At 41.1% G+C, this 22,764-nt stretch overlaps 1 protein-coding gene across 2 annotated transcripts in view; it reads right to left on the minus strand.

Annotated features, from left to right (window-relative positions):
- Positions 1–9,030: 9,030 nt before the first annotated feature.
- LOC308233430 (cytosolic beta-glucosidase) overlaps positions 9,031–22,764 on the minus strand; it is a gene marked incomplete at its 3' end in the record, with an annotated part of 109,582 nt that continues 95,848 nt past the window's right edge. The window contains exon 5 of one of the 2 annotated variants that reach the window (XM_080640367.1): positions 9,031–9,725. In XM_080640367.1, the coding sequence (XP_080496493.1) occupies positions 9,523–9,725 (203 nt within the window). The remainder of the gene's footprint in view (positions 9,726–22,764) is intronic. The other variant, XM_080640368.1, reaches the window with a different exon arrangement.

Below are 22,764 nucleotides of genomic sequence, written 5' to 3' on the forward strand. Positions count from 1 at the left end.
ATGTTTAGAATTTATCCATTCAATACACGTGACGTGGTCTTTCCTTTGCTTCTCATCCCCTTTTCCTAACCATTTGGAAATACAGGAAAGGGTTTTCACTTCTTGAACTCAAGATCCTCCAACAATTCAATTTTGTGAGAGTAAAGAACCTTTATCTTATGCAAGTCCTTTTTTAAGAGTCTTCAATTCTTTCTTAATCTGCCCCAAACAGTGTTCTTACCCAATTCAAGGACAGCCAGAAAGAGTGGTTATTTCTCCCTACCTTCACCCACTCCAGGCACTGTAAACACCAACTCCTCCAAGGTCGTTATCCCACTGTAATTTAAAATGTGTGTGTCTTAGATTTCATCGAGAAAAAAAGGGGAGGTTAGGCTCCCGTCATATGCTCCATAGCACTCTCCTTTACAGCACTCATCACACTTCTAATTACTTGTTCAATGTCACTGTCTAATTATTTGGTCTCCACATGTTCTCTATTAAGACTTTAAGAGGCCCTAAGCTCTGACAAGATAATGGTGTCTCCTCCAACACCATATGGATTTTGGAATGAAGAAAAAAAAAATCAAATCTTTCAAGTAAGATTAAGATGTCCAAGAAGGTTTTGATAGTTCTAATCATTGGTGCTTCAGTGATTTATTCCAAATATTATAGAATAAGCCTAATTTTCAAAAGAGGGGAGGAAGGCGACTCTTCTTTTGCTGGTGCCCTGAGCATGTCCTTGGTCTTCATGTTGGATAACCCAGCCTTGTTTCCCTATAAATTACAAGATTCATGATGACCAAAGATGTACCTGTCTTGGTCACAGTGTAGTCCCAGGCCAGCATAACCCCTGAGCCAAGATAGTCCATAATAAATGACCAATGAAAGATGAAGAGAGTGGGAGGGTTGGTGAATGAGCCAATGAGTGGATGGAGAGAGAGGAGGAGAATGAGGTGGAAAAGATAAAGTGACAGGGAGGGATGGATGAGAGAAAGAAAAGAGGAGGATAGAGAGGAGGAAGGAAGCTAGAGAGGGCAAAAGAGCAGGAGGAAATAAAACCAGTTGGTTACTAACTAGGTTAAGAAGGAGATGTATTGGCACTAAACTCTCTACTCTATGGCTACCGCTCAAAGAATCATGTTTTATTATTGTTTAATTATAGAGTAAATGTCATCATCATCCTTTTATAGAATTATGAACTGTGTCTTTATTTACTTACATGGCACCATTTTCAAATGTGTGACAGCCCATTGCCCATGTTGTCTTTGCCATGGAATTAGGGAAATGTAACATGAGCTTTAGATTTGCAGCTGCCATCCAATCAGCAAGGAGATAGCGCTGAGATTCATGAAGTTAGCCATTCAATAGTCACAGCCCTTGGGACTTTGGAGTTCTGTCACCCTGGAAAATAAACAGCACTTGTGCTGACAGCTTTTTATTTTTCCAGTTCACCCCTTTCTAATGAAATTATTCTAAATTAAATAAATTTTACACACATATCAAAACAGTAATATTAACAACAATGCCTGTTGCCACAAAATCCACGCAAATCACAGGGAACTTACACATGCAATACATTTAGCCAAAATGGGGCTTTTGGCAGACATCAATCTTATAAGGTGTCACATAGCAATGGTATGCAGACCTTATATTCTGCTTTTTCTTGATGAGAACACACATAGGCTTTGGCACAGCATACAAAATTATCCAATCAGCACCCCATGTGCAAGAACAGAGTTACTGCACAGGCTAAAGTTGAGTAAAGAAGCCCCATATGCTGTGTAAAAGCGCTTCTATATCTTTAGGTCTCCAGATCCTAATGTGACAAGGATATTATTATCCACCAGCGTCATAAAGCCTTTTATAGAGATATTTTCCCCTTAGCCCTGTTATTTTAATTTGTGCACCAATTTTAGCACAGGCAATTTCCCTCGGCAAGGGCTTTGCACTAATAGAATTATACTGTCATAGCTCAAAATGTCCTTTGGTTCTTAGTCCACTGGGCTCAAAAGATAATTTTCTTATGGTGGAAAGCTCTCCACACCGCCCGGGAGCCCACCGTTATCTGCACTCAACACCCTGGTCCTCTGCATCCTTCAAGAGGCTACACAGCTGGGCCCAGCAGGAAAATGACAAGCATTAGAAGGCTCCAAGAGCTGATTTTCCTTTGGCTGGGCATCTCGGCTTCTGGACTCCTGTCAATGCCATCACAACACATGCCTTTCAATAAAAAGAGATCCTAACAGGATTAAATGTAATTTAGAGTCAATAAGGAGAAATTTGCCATTGGGCGGAATTACAATAGACAGTATGATCAGAAAATAGGCAATCTGGAAGGTTTTGGGGGATGCATTCTACTGTAAAAATGAAACGCAGAAAAGAGGAAAAATGTTCTTCTTAGCCAGCCCCCCTTTGACTAGTTCCATCTTGCAAGCAAATCAATATGTGGTCTATTAAAGTAATAAGAAACACACATTGTCATTTATGGGGAGTAAAAAAGAGGAATGGAGACTTATGGGAGAATGGAAAACTGTCCTTTCACTGTCTTCTTTGTTTATGTGAGTAGTAAATAAAATGTTTTCGGTTCTGCATGACATGGAACATGAACCCACAAAAGACCCATGGAGCCCACCACAGACTTATATGTGATGAAGGGCAGTTTCTAAGTCAGCATTGGGCAGGCAGCAGCATTGGGAAGGCAGTCAGTGGTCCAGAAGGCAGATGGAAGGAATAGGAAGCAATGTAGGCATGTAGCAAGAGTCAATTGCCTGAAATAATTCCCGTAAACTTAGAGTCTTTGTACTAATGTTAACAGAGAAAAGTAATAATAGCTAACTACCACTTAATGGACATTGTAGCTACTACTCAGTGGGCAGTGTTCTAAGTTATCTTGTATGTATCATCTCATTGAATTCTCATGACAGTGCTATAAAGTGGACAGTTTTATTTGAATACTCACTTTACAGTTAAGGGAAATAAAAATCAGAGAGATGTGCACGTTGCTTGAGGTTGCAGATTCCATAAATGCCAGCGCTACACTCAGGCCCTGGGTGACTGACACTGTTCATGGGCTTACTCTCCACATCTGCTCAGCTGGTGACTGAAAATGCGGCACTTTTATCCTGGGAACTATTCCATTTTGGTCAATGCGATTGCTGGGAAGAGTAATACCTTATTAGAAGATTGGCCTCGGTAAGTGCAGAAGCGAAGAAAATCATGTTTGATGTGGACAATAGTAATCACAGGAAAGAATTTCACTACTATTTTTTGAAATGACTAGCTGGGTCATGTGGAAAATCAGCTGTGGTTTTGGAATCACAGAGGACCTTATACTGAAATGTTGCAATATGGCTAAGTCATGTGTCAGGGCAGCCCAGTGAAAATAACCTGAGTAAGAAAAAAAAAACACGACAAAAAAGCCTTCATAGATACAGATAATAGTATGGTGATTACCAGAAGGAAGGCGGCTTGGAGAGATAGAAGAGGATAACGGGGGAGTAAATGGAGATGGAAGGAGACTTGTCTTGGGGTTGTGAACAGACAGTACAATATATGGCTGATGTATTATAGAATTATACACTGAAACCTGTATAATTTTATTAACCAATGTATCCCCAATAAATTCAATAAAAAGAAAAAAGAAAAGAACCAGGAGCCAGAAGCCCTGCTGAGGCCTTTTGTACTACAACCTCATCAGGAAAGAGTATGAAGTATTATTTTGGTGACTGGAAACAGGCTGTATGGGTTGCAATGGTGGCTCCACCACTTCCTAGCTCTATGGTTTAGACAAGATACCTTCTCCCTGCCTCAGTTTACTATTTTGTAAAACAGGGATAATAACTGTAGAATTATTATCTTGTAAAGGTTAAATGAGTGAATCTATGTCTTAAGTTTCTATTGTAAATAAGAATTTGACTACCTAATGTCCACTGAATCAATGACTTCATACACATTTAGAAGTTGCTTAGATATGCCAGATATCATGTTAGATACTGGAAATATTAAGATGAGTAAGACCTTGAATTGTTCACAATCTAGATGAGCAAACAAATAAAAAGCATGAGTTGTAACAGAGATATAATAAATTGGTGATTATAGGCTAGAGATAGCAATTAATTTTTAAGTAACATGTATTGCCATGACGTGTTTAAAGTATAACCTAGATGAAGTAATGTGTATACTTGCAATTTCTATCAGTTGTACCATTGTTCCCACATACAAAGCCATTGTTGACCTATCTACTTCCATTTCTCCAACAGAAAAGGAATCACAGGGACTGCTGAAGTTTGTCTTTGAAAATATCTACCTAATAAAAGAGTAACATGTTAATTGTCCATACCTTTGTGATGCCCACCAGCCAATCAGGAGTGAGTATGCAAATTAACCCAACAAAGACAGCAGGTTAATTTGCATACACAGGTGCCCAGTGGCCAGGGGTGGGGCGGAATGCTTGTGTCGTCACCATGGTGACGATGCAGGTGTTCCATACCACCCCAGACACTCCAGGCCTCTAGTCAGCATGGGAAGGCAGAAAGGCAGCTCCAGGCTGGAGTGGAAAAGCGGCCCCGGCCAGAGCGAAGGCAGTGCTGGCAGCCAGGGGAAGGAAGGCCCATTCTTGCATGAATCTTTGTGCATCGGGCCTCTAGTATTCTAATAAGAAAAGAAAACAGAAGGATAACTTGGGAGCAAATTATAAAATAAAAATAGTAAATTAGCTATAATACCACTACAGGAAATAACAGGATATTAATAGTGGTTATGTCTTTCCTATCTCTTGTCTCTGTATATGTATATTATAATATATGTATTGATCTAATACATTCTCTGAATAGAGTATTAACTCTTCCCATGTACATTTTTAAAACTTTGGGTAGGGGATAATTTTAGATTTACAAAAGAGTTGCAAATTAAAAATGAAGCATTTCATATACTCTTCACCCAACTTCCCCTAAAACATCTTACACAGCCATTGTATATTTATTTATCAAAGCAAAGAAGTTAACATTTATAAAGCACTATTAATTAAACTAAAGAGTATTTGTAGTTCCCACTCATGTCCTTTTTGTTGTTGATCCAGGATCTCACCCAATAGACCAGGTTGCATTTAGGTTCCTGTGTACTTCGGTGTGTGTGTGCTTCTGATACATTAATTACACATGAACTTTTCATTCATACAATTCCCACCTTAAATAGGGAATTATCACATCAACTATATGTATTCTGTTACAAGCAGCTTTCGATCTGGTTCCTACACGCTACTTCTTTGCCATCTTTCAACATGTTGCATTTAAACATTGCCATGCTGCTCAGAAATCTTCAACTTTGTGTGAAGATGGAACCAAAACATCTTTGAAGAACATCAGAGAATCTCCATATTCCAGTCCCACTCTCTTCTCTAAGGTGAAGTGGCCTGGGTACTGCCCCTCACCTCCAGCAGGTCTTTTGCTTTCCACCTCCATAATTTTACTTGTATTATTTATATTATCAGGGTATTCTTTGTATTATGTTTATAGTATATGGTTTTCGCTTGCCCATGAAGCCTTACCTGCTCACCCCTGCTAGCAGAGAGCTCTCCCTCCTCTAATTGTCTGGAAAATTCGCATGACAGTGCTTATCTCGTGTCTCTATCCTAGTTCCCCAACCGGACCTGAACTTCTTTGGAGAAGAGCTATCTTGTCTGCAGGATTGCATCTGTACAATGTATTGTGCAGTTTGGTTTAATAAATATGTACTGAAAATGTTCAGTTCCAAAGATGATGAAAATAATGGTGACTTCCCATTTCCAGTCCAATATGTGAGGAACTTGGAAGTCATTGCTCCCTTCCTAACACCAAAGAGCTAAACAAATTGAAAATTAACAATTCTTCTTAGATTAGTCAGAGAATTGAGGTCACAGGGAAGATGGCTGCCACAAAAATTAGAGAGACAGGAAATTAGAAAGACAATGAATTACAACTTAGCAAACACCTCAGCAAAAATGGAGGTGGTACCAGAGGAGGAAAAACCTGAGCTGTAATTGATGAATTGCTGGAGAATCCACGTGGACAATTTTGAGAATTACAACTAATGGCTCACACTCATCATGCCCTTGTCATGTTCCAGGAACTGTTCTAAGCATGTTACAATAATCAGCACACAAGAGCCTTACGAGGAGCCCGTTTTACAGTCAGGAAAACAGAGGCACAGGGAAGTTCAATAAATTGCTTAAATGGCATTTGACTATTAAAATGCCAGGACCAAGATTTAACTCCAGGTGAACTCCAGAGCCTATCGTCATAATGATTACACTATATTTGCCTTATACTGGCTACCAGTAACCACTCAGGCAAGGTCACATTACCCAGCCAGGGTCAGGTGACACTGTAGACACTAAGAAAACCTGAGACAATAGGCCCTGTCTACTCTCTACAAGCAATACTCATTAACTGTCACCATTGGGGATTGTTCCACCCAGTCACCCTAACCCAGAGCTTCTATACATCTTCCTGTCTTCCCTACTGCCACAATTAAGAAGGTTGATTCTCCTTCATGCTGTGTAATTCTAAAGGCCACCATAAAGTGTCTTTATGTTCAAATGTCTTTTTAATTTCATTCTTTAAGGCACATCATGCTTTGTGCTCAGTGCTATATCCCTCCCAGGACAACTGTAGCCTAAAATACTGTGATCGGTGGTGAATATGCGTTCTCTGGATAAAGTGTATTGCTAGTAATTAAACAGTATTAATTCTATCAGCTTTTATTTATTCTGCTCTCTCAGTAATGAAGCTCAGTGCTTTATTTTCTTACTGCTCAGCACTGAGCAATAGAATTGGTGTTTAAGGATTATCATGTAAATCTACTTTTTGGTCAGTCAGTGTTGGGGAATTTTTTCAATATATTACAAATGTACTCATTATTCCCTCGTTCATAAAAATAATTAAAAGCTACACACTGAACACAAATTCCCTGAGCACAAAAGCCTGACTGGCACTCCACTGCCAAATACCAAGGTTGCCAGCTTCTTAGTTTATGGGTTTCTTAATGAGAACTCATGCCTTCTCACTCAATAAAGAGCTTAGGTAGACATTTTTCCAGTGCTGTTTGTAGGAATTATAAAACTAAAGCCCTATACATCTAAATGAAAATGGGCTACTGTTATCTTCTGCATATATTTAGCAATTTAGAAATAACTTTCCCCCAAATAAAAACTATTACAAATTATTTAAAAGTGACCCCCAGGATGTTAATGACCCATGTTCATGTTCCCTTAGAAAAAAACAACAACAAACAAATAGAAAACAAGGAAGGAAGGTGAGAAAAGGAAATACAAGGAGCTCCAATCCATCACGGTGATACCCAAGTTTCTCCTTAGATAAAACAGACCTAAAACATGTGTTTTACAAGCCTCAGATGACCTTCAATACATCTAAGTGCAGTATCTATGGATTTTTAAGTATAATTAACAACTGTTTTTACATTTAAAGAATCCAAGTTCTGTTACCCTGACAGGCAAAAGCCAATCAATCTCATTTTCTAATGTTAATACAAGCAATTAAAAGTAACATTAATTAAAATACTATAAGGGCCCTTAGGTTTGAGGCTGGATTTTTTTTTTTTCCCTTCAGTTTAACCTTGTGGCAATTCTAATTTACGGGACTAATTAGGGAAGTTTGATCCACCTCTGGGTGAAACGCTGGCCTTGAACACCCAGCCCAGGGCTGCAGAAGGCCCTGCCCTGTGAGGAAGCCTGGGAACTACAGCTGTGGTGTTTATTTCACCTGGTGGACCCAATGTGACAGGTCCTGTATTTACAGCGTGGATATGACGTTATTGGTTTCGGTAACCAAAATACAGTCTTCATTTATATTGTTGTAAAACTTGTAAATGTGCCCTGTAGGATGAGTAATATTCAAAGCAATATCCTAATTAAAAGGAAAACTTGGTTGTCTTGCGAGATAATATAAGAAGGCACATAAATTGTAAATAAGATGCATGTTGAAAATGAACAAGACAGGCTAGATAGGAAAAGAATGAAATAAGATTTGGAAATGTGCTTTTTAAATGAACACAAATTGTAAGATAATGTCTCATGGAACAATAAAAATAACAAACCAGTGGCAAAGATATAATAGAATTTCCTATGGACACCATTTTAATCTTCATATAATTTTCCCCGGTGCACCCACGTTTATTGAACTACTACGACCATTTCTTTCTTACTCTGTCCAAAGCTACTGAGAGAGTGTTCTTTGCTGTAAATAATACCCCAGTTATGAACATGAAAACGATCCAGAAATTGACCACAGTTTTTTAAAAAATGACATAGTGTCTGCTGAGGCCAAAAGCCTTACGAGAACCAAGCAAGCAAGCAGACTGAGGATACTGAAAACTGTCTTACCCACCTCCTCCAGTAAAAGACATCTCCACACTTCTGCTTCTTTTTCCTCTGTTCAAAAAATGCACAGAAGACTTCCAAGACACTGCAATTCATGGTGTGCTGGAAAGAGCATAGCGCTGAAGCCAAAGAAGTGCTGGGTCCAGTAAACATGCACTTATTTGACTTCAGGACGATGCACATCAGTGTGGTCTCAGTTCTCATTCTGCAAAATGGGGTAGTAATACTTACCTCTTAGTTTTGAGCCTGATATCCAAATGAATGTTTGGTAATTACTACTTAAACAAGGATGTGAGAGTCCAAATTCCAGCTAGGTGAGGAGTCCGCTGGACTGGAAACATGGAGTCCTGAGGGAGCCCAAATCTATTACCAAAGAAGCTCAGTAAAGGGCCCAACTCCACTCAAGCCCATACGTATATGACATTTCAACTACCAATGTGGTGACTCATTCCCTCCTCCGCTTATACTCGAGGTCAATCAGCTCATGTATGTGTTCACAGATGTCATCAATTGGTGTCACCTTGGAGTAGGAATCCAGTTTCTGCTAAACATCAGCACTTAAATACTGTTTCTGGCATTCATAGTCTAATTTGTTTGATTGATTTATTATTTTTCAAAAGTTCATCAGGCAAGAGAAAGATGTACTTGTTTCTACATAGAAAAAATACATGCCAAATATATCAACACAACCATTTTATTAAATAGGTTATCAATTAATCCCTTTGGTGAGTAGAATGCATAACTATATTATGTGACTACCTTTTAATTTTGATTTTCTTACACTAGATTAAACAGTAGGAAAAATATAGACCTAATAGAAAACCATAGCTTATGTAACCAGAAAAAAATAGACTCATGAACAAGTATTTTTATAATAAATGGTCAGCTATTAGAGTTGCAAATCAATAATAAATATTGCATTATTTTTTTCTAGAAAAATGTTAAAGAATTTACATAGAAGTTTCTAAGTCTCTCTGATTTCTTAATATAAAAATTTCAGTATTTTTCTATTCTCTTTTTCTAAAAGCCCCATTGATCCAAATGCACAGAGAGGAAAGAGGACCTGTGGGTTACAAAGGCAATGTGAAATTGTCTGAGGGATCCCCAAAGCAGATTCCTTTGCAAATACAGAGGCCTCTTCTCCGGGTGATACCACCCAGACATCTTTTCTATAGATGTCCCTCTAAGCCATTGTTTCTAATGACCTTGGCATACTCCTTGGCTGACATGTAAGGGACTCTAGGTCTAGCTGGGTCTTCAAAATCAACGTGGAAGAAACCAAACCGTATGCTGTAACCCTGGTTCCATTCAAAGTTGTCCAGAAGAGACCATGCGCAATACAATTGAAGGTTGACTTTATCAAGCTGGATAGCTGAAATTCAAAAGAAAAGGAGGGAACTATTACTAGGAAACATTTCTAGGAAGGTTTGATGAGAATGCAGACAAAAATCACTGATGACCAGTGTGGGCATCTTCCTAGCGCAGGATGTCACAAAGGGAAGAGAACCAGCCTCTCAATCCCCTTTTCTGATTTACTGGTTTAATGGAGCAGGGACTTCATTGAAGAAGTGAAGTTACATCTACCCAATAAAAGAGTAACATGCTAATTGACCATACCTTCATGACATCCACCAGCCAAGCAGGAGTGAGTATGCAAATTAACCCAACAAAGATGGCGGGCTAATTTGCATACACAGGCACCGAGCAGCTGGGGACAGGGCAGAACACAGGTGTTCCGCACCACCCCAGCCACTCCAGGCCTCTGGGCAGCATGGAAAGGCAGAAAGGAGGCTCTAGGCCAGAGCAGAAAGGTGGCTCGGGCCAGAGTAAAGGCGCTGCTGGCAGCCAGGGGAAGGGAAGCCCATTCTTGCATGAATCTTCATGCATTGGGCCTCTAGTATTGTTATAATTAGTGGATTATTTATTCATTTAGACAGTTGTTCTATTTATTCACTAAAGGACTGGAGCACGAAAATTCGTGCACTCAAGGGGTCCTTCAGCCTGACCTCTGCCCTCTCGCAGTCCAGGACCCCTCAGGGGATATCCAACTGATGGCGTAGGCCCGCTCCATGGGGAATTGGGCCTAAGCTAGCAGTCAGACACCCCTCTGGCAACCCAGGAGCCCTTGAGGGATGTCCGACTAACGGCTTAGGCCTGCTCCCAGGGCCTGTTAGTCGGACATCCTTAGCGCTGCTGCAAAGGTGGGAGAGGCTCCCACCACTGCAACTGTGCTGGTCATCCATGAGCTGGCTTCTGGCTAAGCAGCACTCCCCCTGTGGATGTGCACTGATTACCAGGGGGCAGTACCTGCATTGAGCATCTTCCCCCTGGTGGTCAGTGCATGTCATAATGATGGGTCGTTTCTGATCGTTCTGCTGTTAGGGTCAATTTGCATATTACCCTTTTATTATATAGGACTAGAGGCCCGGTGCACAAAATTTATGCACAGGGAGGGGTCCCCTCAGCCCAACCTGTACCCTCTCCAATCTGGGACCCCTTGGGGGATGTCTGACTGCCTCTTTAGGCCTGATCCCAGCCTAAACCAGCAGTCGGGCATCCCTCTCACAATCCTTGACCACTGGCTCCTAATCACTCACCTGCCTGCCTGCCTGGTCACCCCTAACTGTTCCCCCCACTGGCCTGATTGCCCCCCACTGCCTCTGCGTGCTGACCTGATTGCCCCTAATTGCCCCCCCCCCCCCGCCGACCTGGTCACCCCTAACTGCCCCCTGCTGCTGGCCTGGTTGCCCCACGCAGCCTGCTGGTTCAGTCATTTGGTCATCCCTCACTAACCCCCCTGTTGGCCTGATCATAGGCAGCCATCTTGTGAGGGCGTGAGGGTTAATTTGCATATTACCTCTTTGTTATATAGGATTACTTTACTCAATACACATCTCGTCAATGACTACTACTTTTCAGACACAAGGAAACACACACACAACTGAGTTTCTTCCTGGTACCTAGAATTATATTCAGTAAAGGCCCTGCCCAGCATCTAAGTATAGCTTCCAGATAATCCAGAAAGCCCACAGGTAAATGAAAGAGGTCATAATAACATGAGCAAGGAAGCCAACACTTACCTTGTGATCAAATGGAGACATGTCTTATAATTCTGGAAATAGAACCTCCAAAAATGAAAGAGGCCAGCACACAACGCTGGCTGTGCCTGTTGCCTAGACTATGTAGGCACAAAAATGCTATGCCATCTCCTTTGCTCCACATCTAAACTCAGAGTGGTGCTTAAACCCTCTAAGAGCCAAAGCAATGAAACCCCCACCCCGCCAATATACATGTGCACAAACACAGCATTCTATGTAATTTCATTCGTGGATGCCCCAAAGCCCACCTATGGACTCCATAGGAAGATACCAACATGTAGAGAATTCTCTAAGCAGTTTTACACTGAGTCCATCACTTTAGTCACAGAACTTAGCTCATTTTTATTAGTATTTTTAGATTGATAAACTCGGAGGTGGTATAGATCTTTCCTTTGAGCATTTTTGTAAATGAAAATAATGAACCATATCTATAGGGTACACTCTTATCCAATTCTCAATGTAAAAACTAAACTTAAAAGGGAAGTTTACTTTCTAAGATAGACATATCCTACAATAAGTTGGGTGAAAATGGACTTTCATGTAACAAGTCAAATTTTCATTGTATTGGGGACTGCTTTCAACCAAAGAGACTCCTCCAGCTTCGGAAAAGCAAGACCCACCCTCCAATTTTTCCTTTGGTGTAAATCTGTATTTTCCAGGTCTCTTATAAGCACATACAACTACATCTGTGATGGTTTCCAAATCTACTCAGAATTTTATTGTTTTACTGTGGATATTCCATAGACAAAAAGCTGCTGACAGGTTCATCGATGCATAACCCCTGTACCTTTTTCGCATGGAGGCATGAGAAGTGCTTTACTTATGAATGGCCTCGGGGCAGACATGAAGCCAAGCTCGACTGGCTCTTATGAAGTATTGTTGGAAGAAGAAACATATAACATTCAGCACATCCAGCTTTGCAGGAATATGCATTGACTCGATATTCCCTCTCCTCCTCCTTGTCCATACTGCCATGTGAGTCTCCTCCCCTCTCTGTCACCACAACCTGCAAAATACCTCTTCTTAAAAATAATTAAAAAAAAAACAAAACAAAACAAAAACTAACAAGTTCTGGATGGTATATCCCTAAGAATTCAAACAACCAAAGGCAAATATCAGGACAGAAAACAACCACCTCTTTTCACTGCCTTGTAATCCCATCGGCGACATGTGAGGATCTGCATATTTCCTTTCTCTCCTTTGCAGAACTACTGCCCAGCAAGCACGCCTGCTGGCTACCAAGCCAGACAGTTTCTGAAAACATGCGCAGTCCCACTGATCAAATACAAAAGGACTGATTCATGTGCTAAACAGGGGCCTAAAAAATGGTGCCCTGCCTGCTTGGAAGGGAACAAAAAGGAAATCTGGACAATTTCATTGTTAACTGCCAGGAGTTCCGCAGCAGGTACTAAACGGGCTGAGTGACACTGGTGGATGGCTCTGCGTTTTCGCTGCAGGAACATTCAAGTAGAGAATTACTTAGTTAGGGCCGAGGAGCTGGCCTGCTGCGGATTCCTTTGCGCTGCACCACCACTGGGACAAATTACAAAAGCGTGCTGGAACCTGCGCGCCTCTCCTGGTCCAATCTCAAGAACAGAAAGAGACCGTCATCGCCTTTCTTGTCACTATGATTTATGAGGGTCCACATCTTAGCGGGGGAAAAAAACACTTATGTGGGTTCCCTTTTTTTCTTTTTCTTTTTTTTTTAAATGTATTTTATTGATTTTTTACAGAGAGGAAGGGAGAGGGATAGAGAGTTAGAAACATCGATGAGAGAGAAACATTGATCAGCTGCCTCCTGTACACCCCCTACTGGGGATGTGCCTGCAACCAAGGTACGTGCCCTTGACCGGAATCGAACCTGGGACCTTCCAGTCCACAGGCTGGCACTCTATCCACTGAGCCAAACCGGTTAGGGCTCCCTTTCTTTCTTTAACCAGAGTTTGAGGCAAAGTAAACAGGGACTTACAGGAACTGTGGGTGGGTGCAAAGCACACTGGGATGAAAGTGACACTCCCCATGGAGTCAGAGTTGGTTTGGGACTAATAGGCCAGTGGAAAGGTCTCATAGCAGGTTGACTATAAAGACACAAAGAGAAAAGTATCTAATCTTGCTCATATGTTATAGCCTGAGTCAGTATTGCATCTCACACACATACACACACACACGCACGCACACACACACACATCTATAATAAATAAAAGCGTAATATGCTAATTAGACCAGATGTCCTTCTGGAGGACCTTCCAGACTAGGGCTGCATCCCGGATGCATGCTGGAGGCCGGAGGGAAGCCTGGGTCCCAGGTGCCAGAGGGAAGCCAGTGCCGACAGCTGGGGGAAGGAAGGCCTACTCTTGCATAAATTTCATGCATCAGGCCTCTAGCATATATATAATACCCAGTGTCTGCCAAATTGAAAAGGTTGAGGGCAGAGTCCCTCACTAGACTGCCCAAACTTTTCACACCAAATGCAAGTTCAAAGGTTTCCCCAAACCACTCTCAGTTTCAATAATTTGCTACAAGGACCCACTGAAACTTAGTATTCTCACAGTTATGGTTTATTATAGAGAGGGATACAGGTTAACATCAACCAAAGAAAGAGGCACTCAGGGCAGTGTCTGAGGGGTTCCAAACATGAATGTCCCTTGTCTTCCGCCCTGGGAGAGAGGACCAGTTACCCTCCTGCTGTGGGCCTGTGACAATGCACACAGGGTGGCGCTAACCAGGGAAGCCCACCTGAGCTTCAGTCTCCAGACCGTTTATTTGGGATTCATTGCATTGTCATGCTTGGTTGACTGATGGCCAATGTAGATGAACTTGGTTCCCAGATTAAGGGGCACTGAGGGACTCAAAGTTCCCACCCTCCATCACATGATGGGTCTTTCTGGGGTGACCAGCTCCACCCTAACAAGGACTTTCTGTCAGGTAAGACATAGATTTCTTCCCAGAAGCTGAGGTCAAAGGCTAATTTGCTCTCTGGGCAAAACTGCATTCTTTACTACACACACACACACACACACACACACACACACACACACAACCTGATTTAGAAGCGCATTGTTTCATGGTACTGGGCAGAATCTTCTCAGCTTACTGGTTTATGAAGTGCTGTGATCATGTCTGTGTTTGTCACATTACAGGCTAAAAATTGGGCATTTGGTCTCAGGGATTTATATCCCCCCTGGTTACAAACAGATGTAGCCTTGTTTTTGAGATCGCCTGGGACTTACAGAAGATATCCATGAATGTGGCAGAACTATGAAGCTATCAAACAAACTGCTAAGCCACAGACCCAAGCTGCCGTGACAAGAACCAGTGGAGAGGTTCAGGACCATGTAAAAGGCAGCAGACCTCCCAGGAGAAAAATGAGCGAGATAAAACCCCGGAAGAAGCAAGAAGAAAAAATACAGCGTCTATGTTTCTGTTTCAGGCTGCATTATTTGAGCAAACTCTTCCAATGAAAACAAGTAAACATGGACTAGAAAAATTTAAAGACAAATCTTCAAAACAATGGAAAGCTGCCAGTTTAGTAGGGAATTACCAAGCCAAAGCAGAAAGTGGGCATTGAGGTTGGTAGACCTGGCAGCTATGTTTGCCTGATGGAATTTTCCAGTCTTAGGAAATCAGAACCTTTTCTATTTTCTAGGGCGAGCATAGGTGTCAAAGCACAGAGCCACACCATGTCAAAAATCTAGTATGCAACCCCACAACCAGAAAACTCAGATCCTCAAGGACTAAACTAGTAGGAGAAGGGTGAGCCAGAAGCAATCCAGTCATTGGAAAGACTCGAGTCAGCTGATGATTCAGAGACCATCAAGTTTGGATGTTGAATTGAGGTGATTCCAGACTGGTAGCACCCCAAGTGCCTGGAAGATATTTATTTAATTTTTTTTCTGAAGGGATATACCTAAATCCTAAACCTCCAATTGTTATAAATATTTTAAGAGTAATTATCACCCATTATCAAATATAACCAGACAGACATGGAAAAAATGATGGCATTAAAAAATTACCAGAATTAACAGACAACAGAAACAAACCCACAAAGATCTCAGTTATTAGTTTAAATCATAGAGACCAACTTGAAACATCACCAAGGTTCAGGAGCCATAAAAAAGTGATGTGTCGGCCCTGGCTGGTTTTGTTCAGTAGTTAGAGCATTGACCCCATGACCAATGGGTCATGGGTTCGATTCCTGGTCAAGGGTATGTACCTCAGTTGCCAGTTCCATCCCTGCCCCTGTTCCAGGGCGCATGCAGAAGGCAATCAATGGATGTGTCTCTCTTCCATCAATGTTTCTCTCTTTCTCTCTCTTTTTTCCTTCCTTCCTCCCTTCCTCCCTTCCTCCCTCTCTTCCACTCTCTCTATTAATCAATGGAAAAAATATCCTTGGGTGAAGATTAGCCAAAAAACAAAGTGATGTGGAAGATTTGGGATCTGCATGCTTGGGTTTGAATCCCAGTGGTTGCAGTTATACAGGTGAAAGAGACCTGTCATTTCTCATGCTGTAAGGATTGAGTGTGATAGCATGGACCCAGCACAATAACTTGCCCATGGTGGGCTTCTGCGACTTTCCTCTCTGGCAACCCCTTAGGAGAATGCAGAATCCAGAAGAAAAACATACTCTGATGTGTTCTCTCCCCCAACCCAAACATTTTGATAAAGTAGAAATTGGTTTTACATAAAAATATGGGACTGTGTAAAAGGGGAAAAGGAGTCACAAAGTCAACATTCAGTCTGAGAAATGTGACTTTAAGGGTGAAGGGACAGATATAAACAGACTATATACATCTGAAAGCAAGGGTCTTTATGTCAGTTGACAGATACCTTTTTTTCTCCAGAGTGACATATTCAAGTCATGGCCTGACTTCCCAGATGTGATCCTGAGGTGAGATCGTGAGACCTTCCCCAAAGCACTGAGTTTTAGGAGTTCAAGTTCTCAAACCTGTATGATGTTAGCTGAGCTGGTGCATTCTGGGGATTAGCTCTTGAGCAGCAAATCCTATCTCAGATGTGGACAAACTAATAGAGTGGGAGTGAGTCAAGATAACATATATATTATTGATTTTAGAGAGGAAGAGAGAGGGAAAGAGAGATAGAAACATCAACAATTAGATAGAATAATTGATTGGCTGGCCTCCTGCCCCTACTGGGGACTGGGCTACTGGCAACCTGGGCATGTGCCCTGATCAGGAATCAAACTGTGACTTCTTGGTCAATGCAAGATCTTACCCACACCGGCTGGGCAAGATCCTTAAGTAGTATGTAACTAAGTCAATGGCATAATAAATCCAAAAGACAGGATCAAAACAACTTCAGATTAAAAGTCAATGAAATAGAAAGGAAACATTTGAGACAAAGACAGAGTTAGGAGAGGTCTTGGGAGTAACTGCAAAGGGTCATGGAGTATCTTCCATTTGCATTAATTTATTGCTATATATGTGATGTGGAAGAATCAGGATGGAATAAAGACACAGAGTCAAAGCAAATGTCAAAACATCTCAAAGTGTAGACTCTGACCACTTGAACCGCTTGCAATTACCTGGGACATAGCTTAAAAAGTTCACTAGCCCAACCTTGTAAATGAGAATCTCTTGGGTTGTGTTATGGGCTAAATTCATATATTGAAGCACCAACCTTCAGTACCTCAGCATATGACCTTATTTGAACAGAAAGTCTTTAAAGAGGGGATTAAGCTAAAATGAGGGTGAGCCCCAATCCAATATGACTAGTGTCCTTATAACAGGAGAGAGAGATACCAGGTGTGATGTGCACAGAGGGAAGATAGTGAGGACACAACCAAAAGATGAGTATCCCAAAGGCAAAAGAGGAGATCTCAGAAGAAATCAAACTGCTAATACCTTGATCTTGGACTTCCAGCCTCCAGAACTGTAAGAAAATAAATTTATGTTGTTTAAGCACCTATTCTCTGGAACTTTGCTATGGCAGCCCTACCAAACTAATAGTATAGATTTTGACCTGAGAATTTCTGTTTATCCTTAATAAACTCCCTGAGTGATTTTTATACTTAATCAAGTTTGAGACTCTTAAATCTAGAATAAACTCTGATAGTCCACTACAATTTTTTGAACACCATTTGCAACCCCAGTGGCATAAATATTCAGGCTTATAAATGTGGAAGAATATCCCTTAGCTCCTCTCCCTCATAGCCAGAGGATCTCTGGGCAAAGAGACACACCACCTTTCAGAAATGGATGGTTCCTGAGAGCCTAAGGTGGAGATGCTGAATACTCAGAGTTGGGGGAGGGGAGTGTCAAAATGCCTTTCATCCCACTGCTTAGTCAAAGCCTAACCCTATCCCAGTAGATTATGAGAAATCCTCTCATCTCATCATATGTCATGGGTTGGTTGACTGATCACACAAAGATTTGTCCTCTTGAAGCCTGTGAATGTAACCTTATTTGGGAAAAGGGCCTTTACAAATGTAATTAAGGTGAGGATTTCAAGATGAGATTACCCTTGTTAATGGTGAGTCCTCAATCCAATGACAAGTGTCCTTATTAAAGAAGAGAAGGAAGGAACACAGGGAAAAAAGCAATGCAAAGGCAGAGGCAGAGACTGGAGTGATAAGTCTACTAGCCTAGAGACACCAAGGCAGCCCCCAGAAGCTAGGAGAGAGGCAAGGAACACAATCCCCCTGAATGTCCAGAAGGAAGTGATCCTACAGATGCTTGAATTTCAGACTTCTGGCTTCCAGAACTGTGAGAGAATATGTTTCATACACTTATGTTGTGCTAAACCACCACGTTGGTAGTCATTTGTTAAGGCAGCCCTAGGAAATAAATGCACCAGCAGTTGCCAACTAGACTTCGAGTCCCAAACCAGCCGCCTGATTTTGCTGATGGCTTATGAGAATCTCTCTCAAGGCCTGTCAAAGCTGGAGAAAGCCTTCCCAGGACAGAGTTTGAAGCAGGTTTCCTGGCAATTGCTCTGCATAGTAACTTTAAAATATGTTTCCCTGAGTTTGGTTATAATGCACAAGAGCACTACACTACAAATTGGAGGGCAGCTTTAACTGAATAACAGTTCCTGTAAGATAATTCTTTTTTGTTTGTTTGTTTGGAGGAAAAAATAATTTTCGCCCTTTCTTTGGAGAAAAATTAAGTAAAACAACCTCAGGAAGATCTAAACATAGAAAATGCAGAATAAGCTCCCCCCGCCCCCAACTCCAGGTGAATGCTAGTGGCTGGACAGCATCTGTGAAAATGCCAAAATCATCCCCACTGGCACATGGGAACTACAAATAGCAAAAACTATGACTTTCTGAAAAGAGTGTCTTTGAAAACCAAAGGCTAAAATTAAATATTTTATATGAAAATGCCAATTAACCAAAAACAAGCTGTACAGATTTCTTAATTATCTGTACTGCTCCTTTTACTTACATTAGACTTTGGGGGAAAGAAGCTGCAAATAGCAAGCAGTTGAAAGGGATCATATAAAACTATCTGAATTATAAAGCTGATCAGTGCCGTATCATAATTACTCCATCATTTTCACTTTTACAATTACTTCTGTTGCAGGAGAGAAGTTCTTATGGAAATCTAAGTTCTCAGCGAGTGAAGCTCCCTTCCACCAGGAAGGATTCCATCGTTTCCCTTTCTCTCTCCTCCCTCCCTTCACCCTCTCTCCATCTCTTCCTTCCTTCTTTCTTTCCTCTCTCCCTCCCTCCCTTTCTTTATTTTCCTCTGGGACTTACTTTCCCCTTCTATAAAATGCAGGTCTTAGTATCTTCTCTCTCGGATTGTGCTGGTATTAAATAAATTAATATGTATAAAGCTCACTATGAACTAGGTGAGCACTCCATATACACCACTTGTGTTACTGTTGTTGTTATTTCTCTCAAAGTCTGGAAGGGCAATGGATGAGACCTATTTTATCTCTTCCTCCCATCTGGCTTCCAACAGCTTTCAGAGGATGCAGAGTCAGCATAAAATGCTCAGTGCTGAGAACCAGAGAAATCAAGGCATCAAGGGAAAGTGTAGCATCTGGGGCAGGGTTTTGCTCTGTGGGAATGGGTCAGCTGTGGGTCATGAGAAATAAATCATTAAAGAAAAGGAATTGAGGGTGAAGCTGCTAGTGCTGCTGAAGCTCCTATGCCCCAGAGTGGTCAGAAGTGGGGACGACATCACTCAAGATGTCTAGGACCCTATGTAATAGCCACTCTATATTTATCAAATACATACATATTGGGAATATAATGGTAGGAAAACTACACAACCCCTGTTCTTAAGAACTTAATGACCAATGCATATCATAATCCAATTACCATCTGTGAGCCTTTAATGACATGTGCAAGGTATTATGAAAGGAAAAAGTGAGAACTGTGAGAAAGAACATATTCACTAATATTTATTGAGCATTCAGGTACCACTTGAAGGGTTTCATTGTATGCATGCATTCATTCATTTGATCTTGATAGTTACCCCATGAGTTAGACAGATTGGATCATTGTCCCCATGTTACAGAAAAGGGAATTGATTCATAGAGAGGTTGGATAACAACAGAGTCTGCAGGCCAAGTCATGCCACTACTGAGTCTTGACAACATGTTACAGTGGAAGATGCATCTTAGTCAGCAAGGATGGGAGGATGGGGTGAATGGAAGAGTTTCCTGGATAAACTAGAGCTGAGAGCTCAAAAATTAGCTGGAATTCTCTATTGCAATCAGCCAGAGTTCTTTCTTAGTTGTAACAGAAGCTGACCTTGGCTGATGAAGCATAGAAGGAAAGGGTCAAGCTGAAGAACGAAGCTCAAACACACCTTTCAGGAACCACGCTCAAAAGCACGCCACAGAACTGGTGGGTGGAAGAAACTGCTTTAACTGCCAATAACCCACTGATCACTAAGTCCTTCAGAGCAAGTTGTTGCCATCTGGAGAACTTCTGCACCAGAAACTGGACATTACAACCACTGTCATTCTCAAAAGCTGGATGCTCTGCTGCCATCCTCACCAGCACAAAGGGTTCTACCTTCCTCAAGCTGTTCACTTTCCAATAAAATTCTCACAAGGATAAGTCTGACTGGTAGAGACTAGCTCACATATCTGTATTCTTGCTCCAAAGAAACCTAGGGAATGTCATCCTTTGCTGGTGGGCAAACTTTTTGACTCGAGGGCCACAATGGGTTCTTAAACTGGACCGGAGGGCATGGATGGAGTGTTTGTGTGAACTAATATAAATTCAAAGTAAAGGAGTGGAGAGCAAGAGAACCGGATAGAACAGCCGGATCCGGCCCACAGGCCGTAGTTTGCCCATGGCTGGCCTAGACAAAACTCATAAATTTGGATATTCTTCAAATGTAGCAAGTATATTCAACAAGTGCTAGACAGACAAAAAATATGACAGATTTTTTTTTTTTACTAGATGAAGAAGGACAACAGGATTCCAAGAAAAAGAAAAGCATGAATGAAAGATCAGACATGGGAAAGTTCACAGCACATGTAAGGAACTTAAAGAACACAGTTCAGTGGATCATAAAGAATATAAGAAATGCTCTGGCTAGTGTGACTCAGTCGGTTGAGCATCATCCCATGCACCAAGAGGTTGCTGATTAGATTCCCAGCCAGAGCACATGCCCAGGTTGCTGGCTCAATCCCCAGTAGGCGGTGTGCAGGAGGCAGCCAATAGATGTTTCTTGCTCTTTGATGTTTCTCTCTCTCCCTCTCTCTTCCTCTCTCTCTCTCTAAAAATCAATAAAAACATCTTTAAAAAAACAATATTAGAAACTTTTGGAAACAGAGTAGAATGTTTACCAAGGTCTGGTGGTGGAGGGAATGGGGAGATGTTGCTCAAAGGGTGCAAACTTTCAGTTTGAAGATGAATAAGTTTGGGGGAACTATGGTGATTATAGTTAACAATTTTGTATTATAGACTTGAGAGTTGCTAAAAGACTAGATCTTAAATGTTTTCATAACAAGAAATAAAAGGTAATTATGCAAGGGATGGAGGGTGTTAGCTAACACTATAGTGGGAATCATTTCTCAATATGTAAGTATATCAAATCAACACATTGTACACCTTAAACTTATACAATGCCATCTGTCAATTATATCTCTAAAAAGCTGGAAGAGGAGAAAAAGGAATTATCAGGAGAAAGCCACAAAGCAAGGGCTGAGACTGTAGGTCCTTCTAAAAATTTTAAAGATTTTGATCTTTATCTTAACAGCAATGTCATTGAAGGAGTTTAAGCAAGAGAGTCACTTTGGCTAATTTGCATTTTTAGAAGATTACTGTGACCTCTGTGAAGAATAGATTTGAGTATAGCAAGAATGGAATCTGAGAGAACTTTTAGGAATGATTGTAATAAATCACAAGGGAGATGATGGGGGGTTCATCTGGGGTGGCATAAGTGAAGACAGAGAGAATCAAATGGATTCAACAGATAGATAAAATTAACAGGACTTTCACTGGAGATCAGTGGTGAATGGGATAAGGTAGCAAATTTAGCACAATTTAATGGATAATATTGTCAGCTTCTGAGGTAGAAAACTTGATCATAGAGAAGTTTTGGAAAAAAGGCAGGGAAGATAATAAGTCAAGCTTTGGTTGTGATGACTTTTAGGTACTATTTTTGACCTCCAAATGAAGAGCTTAATAGATAGTTGAATAAATAAATAAAGATTTCAAACTAGAGTCTGTGGTGGAAATGTGAAATTTGGAATTGTCATGTAGATATGGTAATTGAGACAATACTGTTGAATAGAATTTATAGAATAAGAAAACAAAACTTTTGTGCAAGAGGTATGGTATTCCATCATTAAAAGATAGGCTGAAAAGAGATATTGAGAAGGAGGGTCAGAAGTGTCCTATGTCCTTGACCTGATACAACCATAGGTGATACATCCTGTGGATGGAATTTGATCAAAGTCACACACTAAAAGAGGGAAATTTAGAAATGACTTCAAAGTTCACAATCCTTATATCAGAATAATATGGCAAGATTGCAAATCTAGAAAGATTGCAAATATAGGACTGAGGGTGACACCTAAGGGTCAAAGTCACTGTGAGAAGTACATAGCCAGTCCTATGGAGAGCATAAAGTGGGTGGAGGGAAGGCCAGCACCTATAACATCAATCCCCTAAGAGCAATATCTGGGTATTGTAGTGGAGGGAAAATTCTCAAGGCTTCTCCATGTCTTCTATAATCCCCTTATATATCCCCAGGAAAAATTCAGGATCAAAACCAGAAACCTTCTCCCAGTGAGAAATTTAGAGGACAGTAATCACACCACGTTTTTCTGGGGTGGCAGTTTTAAAGGGAATCAGATTATATTGAGCCATGTCCCTCCCCTCTC

The sequence above is a fragment of the Plecotus auritus genome (assembly GCF_963455305.1).
Source record: "Plecotus auritus genome assembly, chromosome: 1".
NCBI lineage: Eukaryota > Metazoa > Chordata > Mammalia > Chiroptera > Vespertilionidae > Plecotus > Plecotus auritus.